The 15266-nt window shown below is 42.4% G+C and overlaps 1 protein-coding gene across 1 annotated transcript in view; it reads left to right on the forward strand.

Annotated features, from left to right (window-relative positions):
* CEP192 (centrosomal protein 192) overlaps positions 1-15266 on the forward strand; it is a 219402-nt gene that overhangs the window by 67841 nt on the left and 136295 nt on the right. Inside the window, exons 18-20 of the mRNA XM_077808693.1 lie at positions 1786-1920; positions 2212-2356; positions 14055-14245. Of these exons, the coding sequence (XP_077664819.1) occupies positions 1786-1920; positions 2212-2356; positions 14055-14245 (471 nt within the window). The remainder of the gene's footprint in view (positions 1-1785; positions 1921-2211; positions 2357-14054; positions 14246-15266) is intronic.

Raw genomic sequence — 15266 nt, forward strand, 5'->3', positions numbered from 1 at the left:
TCTTCAACTGTGACTAAGCAAATTTATAGTGGACTGCCAACTCTACTGTAGTTAAGGTTCAGACCAGCTTTCTGTTTAAAGCTCAATTCCTAGGTCCTTTAAAATCTACATGGTTGCTTGAATTGCCTTGAAATTTGATGTGCCCCATGGGGCCTGCAGGATAGAGGTAATGATCCAAATAATTTCATCAGGGGATTCCGAAGATACAGCCTCCCGAGAAAAAAAAAAAGGCTTTTTTGAAGGCTCATGGTTTTTACCAACATATTTTTTTAACAAGATAAGATTCAAACCAGAGCTGTGATCATTGCATCAGAGTCTCAGTTGCTTGAGAGTTGCCCCCTAAGACTGCATGCCACCTAGTAGCCCTTTGGAGAAGCAAAATTCACATGATTAGCAAAAGTTTAAGCACACCTAACACTTTTGAACTAAACTGAGTATGTTGAGCATGCATAGAGGCACAAGAGTGTTTGTAGCCTTGAAAGCTTCACAGAAGCTGGGGAGAGCTCAAGGGTCCTTTGTGTCAATAGTGTGGCACAGAGCTGGCCTTGCTAATGGGATTGTCAGCAGTGAGGTGTGGCATGAGAGCAGTCTGTGAATGACAGGTTAGTGGAAGTATAATGTTAAATGGAATCCTGTAAGGGTGGGGGGCTGTAAGATTTAACAAGTGTGCAGTTGTTTCTGGGGAGAAAGCTTAGTGTTTTGAGTGTAGAACAGGTGTAGGCAGCTCCTGTTCAGTACAGCTTACCTAAAAATGGTAAAATAACTATCACTTTTAATCCCAGGAGTCTCTGGGGACTGTATGCCATTCAAACTAACATTGGGGAAATCAATCGGGGTTTGTCTGATTTTTCTGAATGCAGAGGAAAATTTCCCTTACAGGAAGCGATCCTTCCTCTGAAACTACCTATTACCCACGAATTACTTGCCTTTATGACCTTAGTTTTGAATTTAACAGTCCCTACAACGTCTCTTGTCTCATAGTAGTGGTTAAGCCTGTTTCCTATTCTTTCCATTTTCATCTTGGACATAGTCTCCCATTCCATTTTTCCACATTTACCTTGGCTTGATATTTAAAGGTCTTTGAAGTAACTTAAGAACATTTTCATATTCTAAAGGGCTTTGAATCATTTGTTCAGTATATTGGGGGGCACAGGAAGGCCATTACAGTCTCCAAGTGCACATCTTCGTGTTGTTTAAGGCAGTATTTTGGACATCTCTCTACCCCCAGAAAGAGAGATCCCTTCTTGGGGGAATTAAAGGCTGCTCCAGGGAAGGGTCTGCACACTACCTTACAGTAACTACAGAACAGTCAACTGGCCCTATTTCATGTTTCATTATGTTGAATGTTGCTGCACTTGCTGATTCAGCATTTAGAATGACATTACTGTTAAATAGCTCTACTTAGGGTTCTGTGAGGATGGAATGAGAATATTTGAAGAAACTCAATTAGCAGACAAGCAAAAACCTTGCTGATCTACCAAGCCTTGTTCCACTGCTTTTCTAAAGTTTAAGGAAATGCATGTTTGTTTGTTTTTTGCACAGTATTTTCATAATATTTACCACATTAATCTGCAAGACCCTTAGCTAAAGAATCTTGTAATATTTGTCTGCAGAAACTATTGTAGTTGTAATATCAGATTATCGGGGATTATAACACGAAAGTGAACAGTGTACTTCTGGTCAAAGGAGGTACTTTGCTTCACACAATTCAATATTATGGAGGCAGTGACTGTTTAAGAATAATCAAATGTTACTAGAGCTGAATTCTAAATGTTAATGTGTTAGGAGAATTTCCAAGTGCCTCACATTCACCAAGCTGCCTCAGGAATGGATTCTGCAACTGCTAGTGATGAAGATTCACATGAATTGGAGGAAGCTGGATATCATGTACAAAGAGAACCATTCTTCTTGCCAAAAATGGTAAGACAACTGGTATGTATGACTGTTTGATGACTAAATCTTATTAAACTGTCTTCTTTGGTATCTAAATAACCTCCTTTGGAACCGAAGTCTGAAAGTAAGTTTGAAAGCTGATAAGTGACTAAGCTAACAGAGGGATAGTACTTTTCCTCATCAGAAAGTTTATTAAAATTGAATAACTCTTAATCTTAAATATTTGCACAACAGATGTTGTTTTGTAAATGGTTTACTGTTAACTTGAACAACTCTGTAGATGTACCTGTTGTAGCTCTGCACCTATTTCTTCAACAGATAAGCGAAACTGACAAGCCAAGTTTTAGACCTGGACTAGAAGGCAGTAGTTCTGATGAGACTTCTGTTGGAACAGTCGCCAATAATTCCAAAATAGAATACAGTCAGTCTGCAGAGGATCAGGTTGTTGGTTTACCGGTAACAGGTATGTGTTGTGTACTTCTTTTTGGTAAGTTTGGAGCTTATGTTCATAAATTGCTAATGTGCACTACTTGAAAACTTTGTCACAGGGAAGACACTAGAATATAGTTGAGATTGCACTTCCTTTTCAACCTCCTTTTTAAAAAAAAAAGGCTAGGCAACTCTCCCCGAAAAATGAATACAGAAAATTAGTGTGACTACCTAAATCAAAATAAAAATGGATTGACCTCAATGTTACTCCATGTGTCTTGTAATTTAGACTCTTCCCAAAACAGTATTTTTACTAATTTAAAATGATACAGTTATGGTTCCAGAACTTCTCTGGTGACTAAGTACTCAGCTGTGTCCATCCACTTTTTGAGGCTGGGGAAAACAAAGCCCACAATGAGTAAACTTAGCAAACTGGGACAGTGATAGAGCACTCTTAAAGGTTGTTCATCCAAGAAATCAAGTTATATAGAAGGTTTTGGAATTCAATTGGTGCTGGGCATTCTTGCTGGGAAGGAGATGGGGGTAAAAAAGCACAAAATACACATTTTCTTAAGGTTAGCTCTCAATAGTTCAGTTCCTATCCCTCACCTCAATCTTGTCTGGCAAAGTTTTTAGTTAGCAATTTAAGAACATTCAGATCCTGAATCTGAGGAATTATATCCCTTCCATAACTCTCTTGTTTTAGGGCCTGATTCAAAACACTCCTGTTAACTTAATGGGCTTTGGATCAGAACAGAGTCCATTCATGGGTGGAGCAGCCATTTCTGCTGAGCTAATCCACTAAATCATTTTGGATGCCTGATAAGTGAAGGACTATTAGGCTGATCCGATGAAGGATACAATGTTCATCTGGCCAAAGATGTCCGGTTTGATGCTGCTGTCAAGACAGTGGACTGATTTTTGGGGATCATTTCCTTTTCTTTCGTCCTTTTGGCAACTCCTTTCTTTTTTTGAGGCTGCACAGAGTGCAGTTACTACTGACCAATGAGTCTTAAAAGTTATCTAGAAGGGACATGCAAGTCAACTCCTCTGCCGTCTCCTGTCTCTCTTCAGGGACCCCTCTCAGAATTGCCTGCTGCGTTCAGCGGGACTCTTTTTTTTCTGTTGAGTGCAGAGGAGATGATGCCTCAAGTTCTGCAGCAAGGGATTCTATTCCCATTACTTCATTATTCAGAAGAAGAAAGGAGGATGTTATCCTGTTCATTTGTCACTTCAGGCGTCCGATGTTCATCCTTTCTTCTATAATCCCCACTTTAGATCCCATGAATTTTCATGAATTTTCAGTTTGTAGATACTTCCATGTGTGCATTCGTTCAGCGAACAAATATCTGTTCTTCATGGTCAATGACCTTCACTATCCGTTCAGAATCTGACCATTTGGACTGTCAACATCTCCAAGGGTTTTTACCAAATCTCTCTTGGTGGTAGCAACTCACCTGAGGAGACAAGGCCTTTACTTGTACCCATATCTTGATAACAGGTTGATTCGGGGGCCACTGATCGCAGCAGGTCACAAAAGGAGGTTCAAATAGTTGTCCATCTATTCTCCTGGCTAGGCCTGAGGCTTAATACAGCCAAAATCCACCTTCACCCCAACCATTTTATAGTTTATATGGGTAGTGGTGGATGCCATAGCTGTAAAAGCGTACCTTCCTCAAGGAAAGTTTTGCGCATTGTCATTTCACTTCACACCACTCTTCTCTGCCAAAAATCTCAGTGAAGAGTCTGCCTCAGTTTGCTGTGACACATGTTTTTGTGACTCTGTGTGCAAGGAGGAGTCTCTACCCTCTTTAAGGATGGGTGAAATCTGTTTACCAGCTGATCAGGCACAGCATGGACTTACCTGTAGAGGTCCCACAAAAGTGCTGGAATCTCTGCTGTGGTGGACAGACCTTTAAAATGTCTGCTATGGTGTAATGTTTTAATTCTCTCCCCCGCCCCTCAAACCCTTCTTACAGACTCATTCAAACAGGGCTGAGGCATCTAGACAACCTTTAAGTATAGGTCCTGTGGTCCCGGGAGGAGCACGTTGCACATAATCATACTAGAATTCAGGGTTATCCCTCATGCAGGGCATCACAACCCAAATCCTGATGAACAGTAGTGTGTTACAGAAACAGATGGAGTGAGATTGTCTCCCTTAAATCAGGAAGTGGTATTGGTCCATCCTTCTTCATCTTCATCCTAATGGTCTTTCACTTACCAGGCATCCAAAACGATTTAGTGGATTAGCTCAGCAGAAATGGCTGCGCCACCTATAAATGGAATCTTGGAACTCCATCCTTGATCAGAACTTCCTAGAGTGGTGGGTCCCCACCACCACAGATCTTTTTGTGTTGACTTCGGTAGCATAGTGTCCTATATTTTTGCTTCTGGGGAGAAGTCTGAGTTCTCTGGCAAATACATTCCTGATTCAGTCGGAGGAGAACTCCTATATGTTTCCTCCCATCTTGTTAAATCCCAGAATCCTGAGGAAAGTATGACAGGACAGGGGCCAGCTGATAGTTCTGGCATTGGTGCATCAGTTCCGGTACTCCAGTGGGATGCTCCTGACATTCTCCCCCACTTCCAAACTTTCCAGGCATCATTTCTCAGAACCAGGGTTGTATTTGGACCAGGCAACTCAGTATCTAACAGCATGAAGACTAGCTGGCTAGCTGTTGACAGGAGCTGTTCCAAGCCAGTAAAGGACATTTTGACACAGTACAGGAAGGGTTCTAAAAGACTGACACAGAGCTAAGTGGAGGTTTTTTTCAGTGTGGTCAATTAAAAGATCTCTTCAACCCATGGATTCCTCTTTCCTTGTTACCTTGGACAATCTACTGTCTTTGAAGCACTCAGGTCTGTCTGTTAGCTCTGTTGCAGTGCACTTACTGTCACCACATCATCCACCTTTTGAGGGTCATTCAGTTTTTGCTGCCCCACTGTATTAGGGTTTCAGGTGGGTCTGCTTCATATGTTTCCACCAGTCAGTGGGTCCTTTCTTATCTAAGACTTGAATGTGGTGCTTCTATCATTGATATAACCTCTTTATTTAACCTATGTCATGTTCATTGTACCACCTTTCCATTAAGGCAGTGTTTTTGGTGGCTATTAATTTGGCTCACTGTGTATGAAATCCAGCTGTTGGTAGGAGGCCCTGTATACACCATATTTCCCAAGGACAGTGTTGTTGTTATACTGTATCTGAAACTTTTACCAGAAGTGGTTTCAGATTTTTCTTATTAAGCAATTTATATACTTACCTGTGTTTTTGTTCCTAATTCTCATAGTTGTTCTGCATTGGCTATGTTCGGACACTGAACGTTCTTAGATTGTCTTTTTGACTGTGAACAGCACAGACATTTTGTAAATAGGCGCTTTGTGACTTTTGAAAATCAATCTGAGGCAAACTGTTTCCTCTCAGACTCTTGAAGTGGGTCTCAAACAGTAGTAGGGTCTCCAATGTGTTGAACAAACAACCTCCTCTCATGTTAGGTTGTCGTCTGTGAAGGAACACTAATCCACACCATGTAGAGTCGAGCACAGGAGTTTATTACACACAGCGCTGGCGGAGTGTCACTTTCCTTATTAGGCTCAGAGACACTGCAGAACAGTTAATTACAATAGATTATATTGGGTGCTCGTTGGGAGGAGAGAAGCGACAGCTATGGGTTTTCCCAAGCCCCTGGATTGGTTCTAGCAGCAAGACAAGATAAGCACAATAAGCCAATGGTCTAAAAGATTACATAATGGCTCCACCCTAGACTCAAATTAACATATTGCTGACACGTAAGTAATTACCCCAAACTATGTCTATTAAAGTGTATGGGTTAAATCAAAATTTTGGGGTCCAGGGGAATGAGGTAGCAGCTCTCCTGGTTGACCAACAGGTACATTCCTGGAGATTCAAAGCACAAAAGCAGTAATTAGTACTTAACAATAACAATTGTTTATAAGTTTATCCTTGCATTTCTGTGGGCTAGGATTGGCATACATCTGAGAGAGAGGAGGGTATCATAACTCGTGTCAGTCATATTAGGCCTCTCCCCGAACTCTGTCTGGGATCTGAGGGGTGTTGTACCACTATCTCCTCCCTGCATTAGGGAGTAACCATGAGGCCTTTCTCAGCGCTTCATGTGTCTTTACCTCGTGGTAAGGACGCCCAGTTACACTCTGAGTTATGCTGACTTCGCATACTGACTTGAAACACAGAAGGTTATATGTTTACCCCAGCTTTCTCTTAGCCATGTATTGCTCTCTGTTAGCCAGCCCCCATGGCCCAGGCCAAGCTGTGGACTCCGGGTCTGTATGAAAAGTTCTGAGCAGAAACTGTAGTTAAGATCTTACATCCACAGCAAATGGATTTTGGCCCTTCAGTCTGCTAAAGGTCAGGTAACCTCAGTAGTAGCATGCTTCCATGGGATTCCCTCTTTCAGAAATTTATAGGTAAGCTACTTGGGGTTTGTCATACGTTCACTAATCGTTACTTCATTGTTCAGCCTGTAGAAGAGACCCAGTTTGGCAAGCTGCCGTACAGTTATTTAGATAGGACTCCTATCACTTTCCTCCTCTAGGAGGTAAATTGATGGGATCCATGTAGAAAATACTAAAAGAGCAGACCATTATTTATGTTACAGCAGCTGTTTCTTCAAGATGCTTTTGGCCAGATAGATCCCACAACCTATCCTCCTCCTCTGTTGACACAGAGCACGGTATAGTTTTGGTGAGGGTCCTGACTGGTGGTTGGGATACTCTGCCCTGTATATCTTCGCTAGAAGTGGCGCAAATGTGGATGTGCAGCTACTGCAAATGCTGCTGGCCAAAAGGATTCTATGTCCATGTGCATAGGATGTATACACTGCAGTAGGATACGTGTGGACAAGAGCATCCTGAACAACAGTTACTGTAAGGTAACTATTTATTTTTTCTTTTTTCTTACGTCCTAAAACTAAGTTGGGGAAAAAATGGATTGTCTCCCTTTGCTTTATTTAGTATTAAATATCTTTCCTTCTGTGAAAAATCAATTAGTATCACTACTGTCAGTACTTAAATGTTTATCTTTTATATTGTCCTCATAGGAATTTTGTAGCTCCTTTCTGTGTAAATGGATCTAATGTCCAGCTCTTTGAGTGCCTGCACGTCGATTGCACTTCAGTTGTATGCACACCCAAAGCCACAGAGTCAAAGATTTTTTTTCCCTTAGCTGTAGCTGTCAGTGTGGTACACATGTCCTCTATTGCCTTCTGCTGCTGTATGATGGTTTAAAGGGCGGAGCAGCCCCAGACCTCACCTCAGTTCTTTCTTACTGCCCTGATCAGTAGTCGGAGTGCTTTGTCTTGCTTTTGAGAGTTTTTCCCCTTACAGGGAATTTTATATTCTTTCAGTAAATAGTTTGTGGTATTTATTAAATTAGTATAGGTTTTCTTTATTTTTCTTTATTTCTCGCAGTGTTGGTTCTCTCATTTACCAGGTGACCGATGCCTGGTACCAGGTTATGCCTTTGTCTCCAGGGTTTAAGCCTTGTGTAGGATGCAAGAAATCTGTGCTGGTGAGTGACCCTCATTCCAGCTGCTTAAAGTACCTCAGCATGGGTAGCATTAGAGACCACTGCCAAATTTGCAGGGATTTCAAGTCCCAAACAAAAAAGGACAGAGGTGAAACTGACACCTCCTCATAGAGCCCACTCTGTGTCCATCTTCTGAACCTTCTCACTTGGGGCACACACTGAGTTCTTCAGTATCGATGAGTAGTGTCCCTCCAGACACAGCGTCAGAATCTCGGCAATAATCCCCTTTCCTGGTGCCAAGAAAGAAGCACCAACCTCTTTGCATCAGGAGTTGTTGACTCCAGTACTGGTGCCCTGGCTGTTGAGACCAACTTCCACACATGGTACTGTCTGTTTCCATGCAACATCATCTGCACCAGAAAAATCTCTTGGTACCAATGCTGCTGGAGGCCTATGCAGCAGGAAAAGACCTACTTTGCCTTTTGGTGCTGGACTCCCCAATGGTACCAACACAGCTTGGGCAGTACTGGTGTATCCTCAGGCTCCAGTTATGGACTTAACCTCTGGGTCTTGATCAGGCCTTGGTACAATGGGCGGCTAAAGCCTCAGGGCATCTGGTGTCGTCTTGAATGGTGCAGTCCAGGGGTAAATCCATCATCATGTCCCTAGTAGCGATATCTCTAGTGTGATGTCCCCAGACCTTGGCACCACCTGGCACAGTACCACAGTGGTTGGGCTATTCAGGGTTCATCTGGGAGTGTGAGCTGGGCTCATATGCCTCTCCTTCCTGAGACAGACAGCGGCACTCCCATTCTTCTTTATTGAGGGTGTTTTGTTATTGGTACCCACTGGATGTCTAGAGACAGGAACCTTTGTTTCCAGTAAAGCCCAGGGTATGGCATAACTGCTGCAATCTTCCCGGGTTCCTCAGACTTTTAGATCTCCTAGCAGGAGGGATGCTAGTTCACATGAGGAGGTCCAGGACGCTTTTGTTGCTACCGATGTCAGTTCCAAGCAAAACCCTCATGGCTTGCAAATTTCAGAACCTCCATCCTGTGCAGTGCAGGAGTATCAGCCTCTGTCTCCTTTGTGTTCTTCCTCGTCACCAAATGATACCATAGGTCCTTGGGATACCGCAACTGTCCACGGTGGCTACAGGGCTTACCAAGATCTTTTAAAGAGAGTAGCTACGTATCTTGATATCCCTGTTAAGGTGGTCCAGGAGATTTCTCATAGACTTGTGGACGTTCTGGGTTCGGCAGGCAGAACTATGCTAGAAGGCCATATTAATGACAACATACTAGAGCCTGCCAAATCCTCGTGGCAGATGCCATCTTCTCTGCCTCCGACAGCTAAAAGAACAGAGAGGATGTACCATGTCTGTTTTCAAGGATATGAGCATTTATATACCCATCCTTCTCAAGGTTCTGTAGTTATTTCAGCAGTGGATGAAAGAGTGCGTCAGGGTTGTCCCTCTTCTGTCCCAAAGGACAAAGAGGTAACGAAGTTAGACCTGTTTGGTAGAAAAATTTATTCTGCATCTTGTCTACAATTCCACATTGCTAATCCACAAGCATTATTGAATAGATACATCTCCCTCTCGGACAATATGCTTAAGTTCTCAGACCAGTTGCCAGAGGATGACAGACAGGAATTCCAGGCTCAGTTAGATGAGTGCAAGATGATTGCTCGCACCTCTCTGCAATCATCCTTAGGTGGGGCAGATTCAGGGGCCGGAGCCCTGGCATCTGCAATATGTGCAGATGTTCATGGCTTCAATCCTCAGGCTGTCAGCGGGAGGTCTAGCAGCCTGTGCATGATCTCCTTTTTGAAGGTTCTATCTTTTTTCGCAGAAATTGGATGAGATGTTCCACGGTCTCAAAGATTCAAAAGCCTTGTTGAAATTGTTGAGAATTGGCACGCCTTTCCCTAAAAGAAAGCAATTCTGGCTTAATCTCTGCAGAGATACCTACCTTTCCCACTGAGACAGCCTGATTAATATAGAAAACAAGATGAAACTGGAGAAGATGAACTCTTTCACTTCAGCTGGTTCTCCCAGACTGTTAGGAAATCCCCAATAGTCTGTGTGCCTGCTTTGTCAAAGTACCAGATTGCAATGTACCAGTTTCTCAATCCCTTTTTCTTTTGTAGAAGATTACCCATTTCCTATGTGCTTGGTCCCATATTACCACAGTTTGATAAATCCTAAGTACTGTGAAACAGGGATACACCTTGCAGTTTTTCTTCTCCACACACCATGTTCCTCTTTAGGGACCACTCATGAAGATGTCTTCATCTGAAAAGTGCGGTCTCTTCTCAGTTTGAGAGCTACTGAAGAGGTTCCCACTCTTAAGCGAAAGAAAGGTTTCTATTCACGCTATTTCCTGATTCCAAAGGCAAAAAGAGGTCTTGGCACCAGCCTTGACTGGAAAAATTTGAACAGATGTTTTGCATGGTCACCCTAGACTTCGTTATCCCCCTCACTGGGTCCCGGCAAATGGTACGCTACCCTCAACTTGAAGGATGGTTATTTTCATGTGGCAATCCATCAAAGCTGCAGGAGAGTCCTAAGATTTCTGGTCATCAGCACCCATTATCAGTTTACCTTTGGCCTGTCTGCTGCCCCACAAGTGTTTACAAAATGCATGGTGGTAGCTGTGTTCCTAAGGAAAGCAGGGGTGCAAGTATTTCCTTACCTAGATGACTGGCTGATACAAGGTCAATCCAAGCTCCAAGGAGTAGACAGTGTGTTCAGGATCCAACACAAGTCAGTGTTCTGGGGCTGATTAATGAAGATAAGTCAGCCTTCTACCCAGTTCAGAAATTAGAATTTATAGGAGTGATCCTGGATTCTATAGTAACCAGAGTGTTTGTACATCAAGCCAGATTCTAGACCTTGTTAAACATTTCTATAGATCTCCAAGCCCATCTATTTACAACAATAAGAAACTGCCTCACTGGCACGTGGCCTACTTACATGTATGTGGTTTGGTATGCCAGACTTCGTCTCAAAGTTGCAGTTGCAAGGCTGGTGAAGTTATGTACTTTCTGGCTAGTCACCCATTGGGCATGCTGATTTGAGTGTCTGCAGGAGTGCTGTACACCTTGCACTGGCGGCTGGATCTGGCCAAAATATGTATGGGATTTATTTACACTGTATGGGAGTTCCATCTGCCCTGCCCTTTTATCCATGTTGACTCTGTTCACAGATGCTTTTCTAGGTTGGAGAGCTCACTAGGAAACCTACCAACTCAGGGTCTATGGTTTCATCAAAGTTTGGCTCTCCACATAAATGTGCGGGAGTTGCAGGCAATGCATCTGGCTTGTCAGGATTTTCGTCCTCACAGGTTGAAGTTCTGTGTGAACAGAGGGAGGGGCCACATCAGACCACGTTTGTCAGAAGGCAATACATCTTTGGAAGTTTTGTATGTCCAAAGTAAATCTCGTAAAGGCTTCCTACCTTTCTGGTGTTCAGAACAGCTTGGTGGATCACCTGAGCAGATCACTCGGACTGGGGGGAAATCATGAATGGTCCCTTAGCTCAGATATTGTGAGATTCACTTTTCAAAGATGGGGTATTCCTCACTTAGACTTGTTTTTGCTCCTTGGTTGGTTAACCTTTTAAAAAATAAATAAATAAATTGAGGAATCAATTCCTTGAAGCTAGACAGGTCATTGGGTTCTCTTCTTAGGGATTCCTACCACTTGAACATTCCTTGATCTCATCTAATTCTTCTAGGTTTTTTCTGTCTGTAAAGACAGTTTTTGAGGTTAGTGTCACTGTTTTGTTTTTACAACTTCTGTGTGATCTATTGCTAACTCTAATCTCATATTTATTAGATATGGTCTCTGTTACCTAATCATAATTTAGATTTTTGTAATGAACATACTTCATGATACAGTTATAAATCAAAAGAATCCAATACATTTTTATTTGCTTCCCGTGCTTTATGCCCTTCTATTTTAAGATGGTTTAGGCATATTTTGCTATAGCCTTGAGACAATGACTTAAAGAAATGTCCCTCTACTTTCTCTCTTCCCTTTCTAAGTAACTAACTTTTATGTGTATTTGTAACACTTTTTTGTTTGACAAATTTTCAATTTTCTATAGCATATTAGGATTTTTCTCTTTTTGGCTGGGCACTTAATTGGGTAGTTCTAATGTGTCCTTTTCTCAGTGCTAGGGCCTTTCTTAGTTTCTAATTTTTAATTGCTTAACTTTGTCAGATTACTTTGCATGAAACTTATCAAGGGTTTTGACCCAGAAGTAGCTTTTTATAGAAATCTTTGTGACTGAGATACTCATGTAACTTTAATTCAACCACTTCCTGATTAGAGTGTTTAAGTGTGTAGCTGTTGGTGTGGTTATAAACATGACTTCAAAAATTTACCCAACACCTACTAGCCCAAGTAATAAGTCTGCTTGCTATGTCAAAGTATGTGGGTGCCTTGAGTTACACCTCTTCTGCTTAGTCTTTTGTTGACTAGGTTGGGCCTGAACAGTAGTCTCCTGGTAACTTAAGTCTTGACGCGTTCCCCCAGTAATGTTGCCCCCTCCATATACCGATCAGTTAATGGTGGGCCACCCTAATAACTAATCCTGGGCTGCCTCCCCTCAATAGGGCTAACTTTGGTAGGCTCTGCCCAGAGCCTTCCTCTGGATGGGGAAGGGCAGAGGTGTCTCCTTCTTGGAACATACCCCCAGCCTGCCCAAATACAGGGAACAACAGACTGAGGAACAGAATCCACAGCCATCCAAAAACCAGCAGTGGTGGGTACCCTGCCTTTCATTGTAGCAGGGCCCTCTTTTCTAAGGAGTTGGCCCTGTTAACAGCACCCTAATAGGCAGAAGAGTCTTAAGGTTTAAGGGAGTCCCTACCATACTAGCTAAGATTTCTGCATGTGGGGCTCTGAGGGAGGCAGAAGTAAGTGCAGTGAGATACAGTCATCTGCTGGGGTGGTGGTGGTGTCATTAAGGGGCTCCCACATGCACACAGACCTTGGATGGGGTAGGTTGGATCCCTAAGGCCCTCTACTACAATGGTGAGCATCCACCTAGTACACCTTACTCTGGCTGCTCTACCCTTAGCTCCTCTAATAGTGGCAGTACTGGCTGTCTCTGCATACTTAGTAAGACATTACTGCATTAGTTGCATTCAGTTCATGTTCCATAACCGCATAAAGCTTGAGCAGTTTTTTAAATAAATTAAACTGCAGAAGGTGATGATGCTTGCCTGGCAAAAATGTCTACTTGTCAGTTCTGCTTATAATGCATGCTTTAGACTCATTTACAGACTGTAAATTTTAATAGAATCACTTGATGATTTGCACCTGCAAATAGCTTGTTTGAGCAACTTGCCTAGTAACCTAACCTTCAAAAATCATACTCTTGCAAATAGTTCCAACTTCAGGATTATTTCCTTAGTAGACAGAATGGACAGAGAAACGGCAACCATTGTTCAGACTGAGACTCAAAAGCAGTAAACTAAAAGGCAAATTGCCATTCCCTACTGATATTCAGATAGCACTGAAACAGATAAATTATGGCATACAGAGAAAAATGGGAAACATCAGAGAGGAGGCCTTGAAATGGCTTATGGACCTACAACTACATCCGTAGGATGTTGCTCTGCAGATGCCATAAGCGAGAGAGAGATGGCATGTTGTATTCACAATGATCTCTCCATCAAGGAGAGAATTCCAGTAGAAAGTAATTATACAATTTTGGACTGTTCATTAGCTGCTAATGAATTGAACATAATCAGACCTAACTTCTGTTAGAAAGAATATGAGAAAGTAACTCATGGCACATTTTCTGGAACCGCTGTTACACAAATGTTTTAATGTGTCATGTACATAAAATATTAGAGAAATCCTTTGACATATATTGATTTTTTTTATTCCATGTCACAATCCCTAATCTATTGACTCCTCTTTTGTAATATTAATACCAGCAAGGAGCAAACCATCACCTGTCCATATCGGTCAAGTAAAAACCCTACACTTCTATGTTTTGCTTAGCAACGTAAGATATAACACTCCAGTTCAGATTAGACCATTCAAAGATCAGTTTTTAAAATCATTGGACGTTAGTCAGTGAGTTACAAGAGAGCCAAAATTACCTCATGGTAAGTCTTTCCAAAGTGAACTACTTTGTGGGTGTTCTCACAGCAGAAAACTTAAATTAATACTAGTAAACCACTTTATTTCTCTCATGCTGCAGGAAATGGTTGTGGCTTTGGAGATCTTGGTAGTGGAAATGAAGAAGCAGCTTTGGTACCATTATTTCCCCCTAACATGCAGAGTTTTGATACAGGGGGAATTGGAAGAAATATAACTGGAGAAAAAAATGAAGTCTTAGTCCAGGCTTCTTCCAAATATATAACTCTTGATGATATTCCTACTCACAATGAGGTAATAAAAGTTTGAGGAACTGCTTGTTGTACAACAAAGAAAAAATTCAAACTTTTTTGTGGTTGAATGCTTCCAATAAGTCTGTATTAAAATTTCGGTCTTAATTTTCTGAGGACTTACGTATTACCGATGTGTGGGGTCTTTTGCAATGCGTCTGTAACTCCAGGTGTCAATAAACATAGTGACAGGTTTCAGAGTAACAGCCGTGTTAGTCTGTATTTGCAAAAAGAAAAGGAGTACTGGTGGCACCTTAGAGACTAACCAATTTATTTGAGCATGAGCTTTCGTGAACTACAGCTCACTTCATCAGATGCATACCGTGGAAACTGCAGCAGACTTTGCTCTGTAGTGGGATGTGAAGCAGAAGGGCTATTGCTCCTCTAGCGACGAGCAGGGAGGAGATCTATACGAAGTCTATAAGAACTCTTTCTTTCCCCCTCCTCCAAGACAGTGCTGAATGGGCTGATGTGTACAGATTTCTGAAACTGTACTTCTGGAGTCTTCTCTCTGCTGTAAGGACTGACGCAGAAGAGGGGAAGCAGAGTTGGTTGAGATGGGTCCTCTTTTGGTGGCCATATAATAGACTAGTATATCTCCTACTCCTGAGGGCATTCTGTGCCAAAAAATTAAAAATCTGCACAGAAAAAATAAAAAGTTATGCGCACAATATTTTAAAATTCTGCAAATGTTGTTTGTCCAATAAATGTGGAGGCTCCAGTGTGGCATTGGGGAGCACAGGCCACTGCCTGCACAGAGGTGGAAGATGTCTGTGCAGTTCCCCAGCACGTGAACTCAGTGGTGAGGCTGCATCCAACCCTGACACAGTGCAATAAATGGGCCTGCCCCAGAAACACCCAGGACCCTCCCCCTCTGTGCCAGGTGCACCAGGGTGGGCTGGCAAGGTCAGCAAGGAAGGATCAAAGTATGGAGGGGCTTAGTGTGGAGGGATCCAGATGTGGGTTGAGAGAGTTCTGTGTGGGGCAGTTTGGTGCGTGTGGCTCAGTGGGGAATCTGGGTGCAG

The sequence above is a fragment of the Eretmochelys imbricata genome, chromosome 2, assembly GCF_965152235.1.
Source record: "Eretmochelys imbricata isolate rEreImb1 chromosome 2, rEreImb1.hap1, whole genome shotgun sequence".
Lineage (NCBI taxonomy): Eukaryota > Metazoa > Chordata > Testudines > Cheloniidae > Eretmochelys > Eretmochelys imbricata.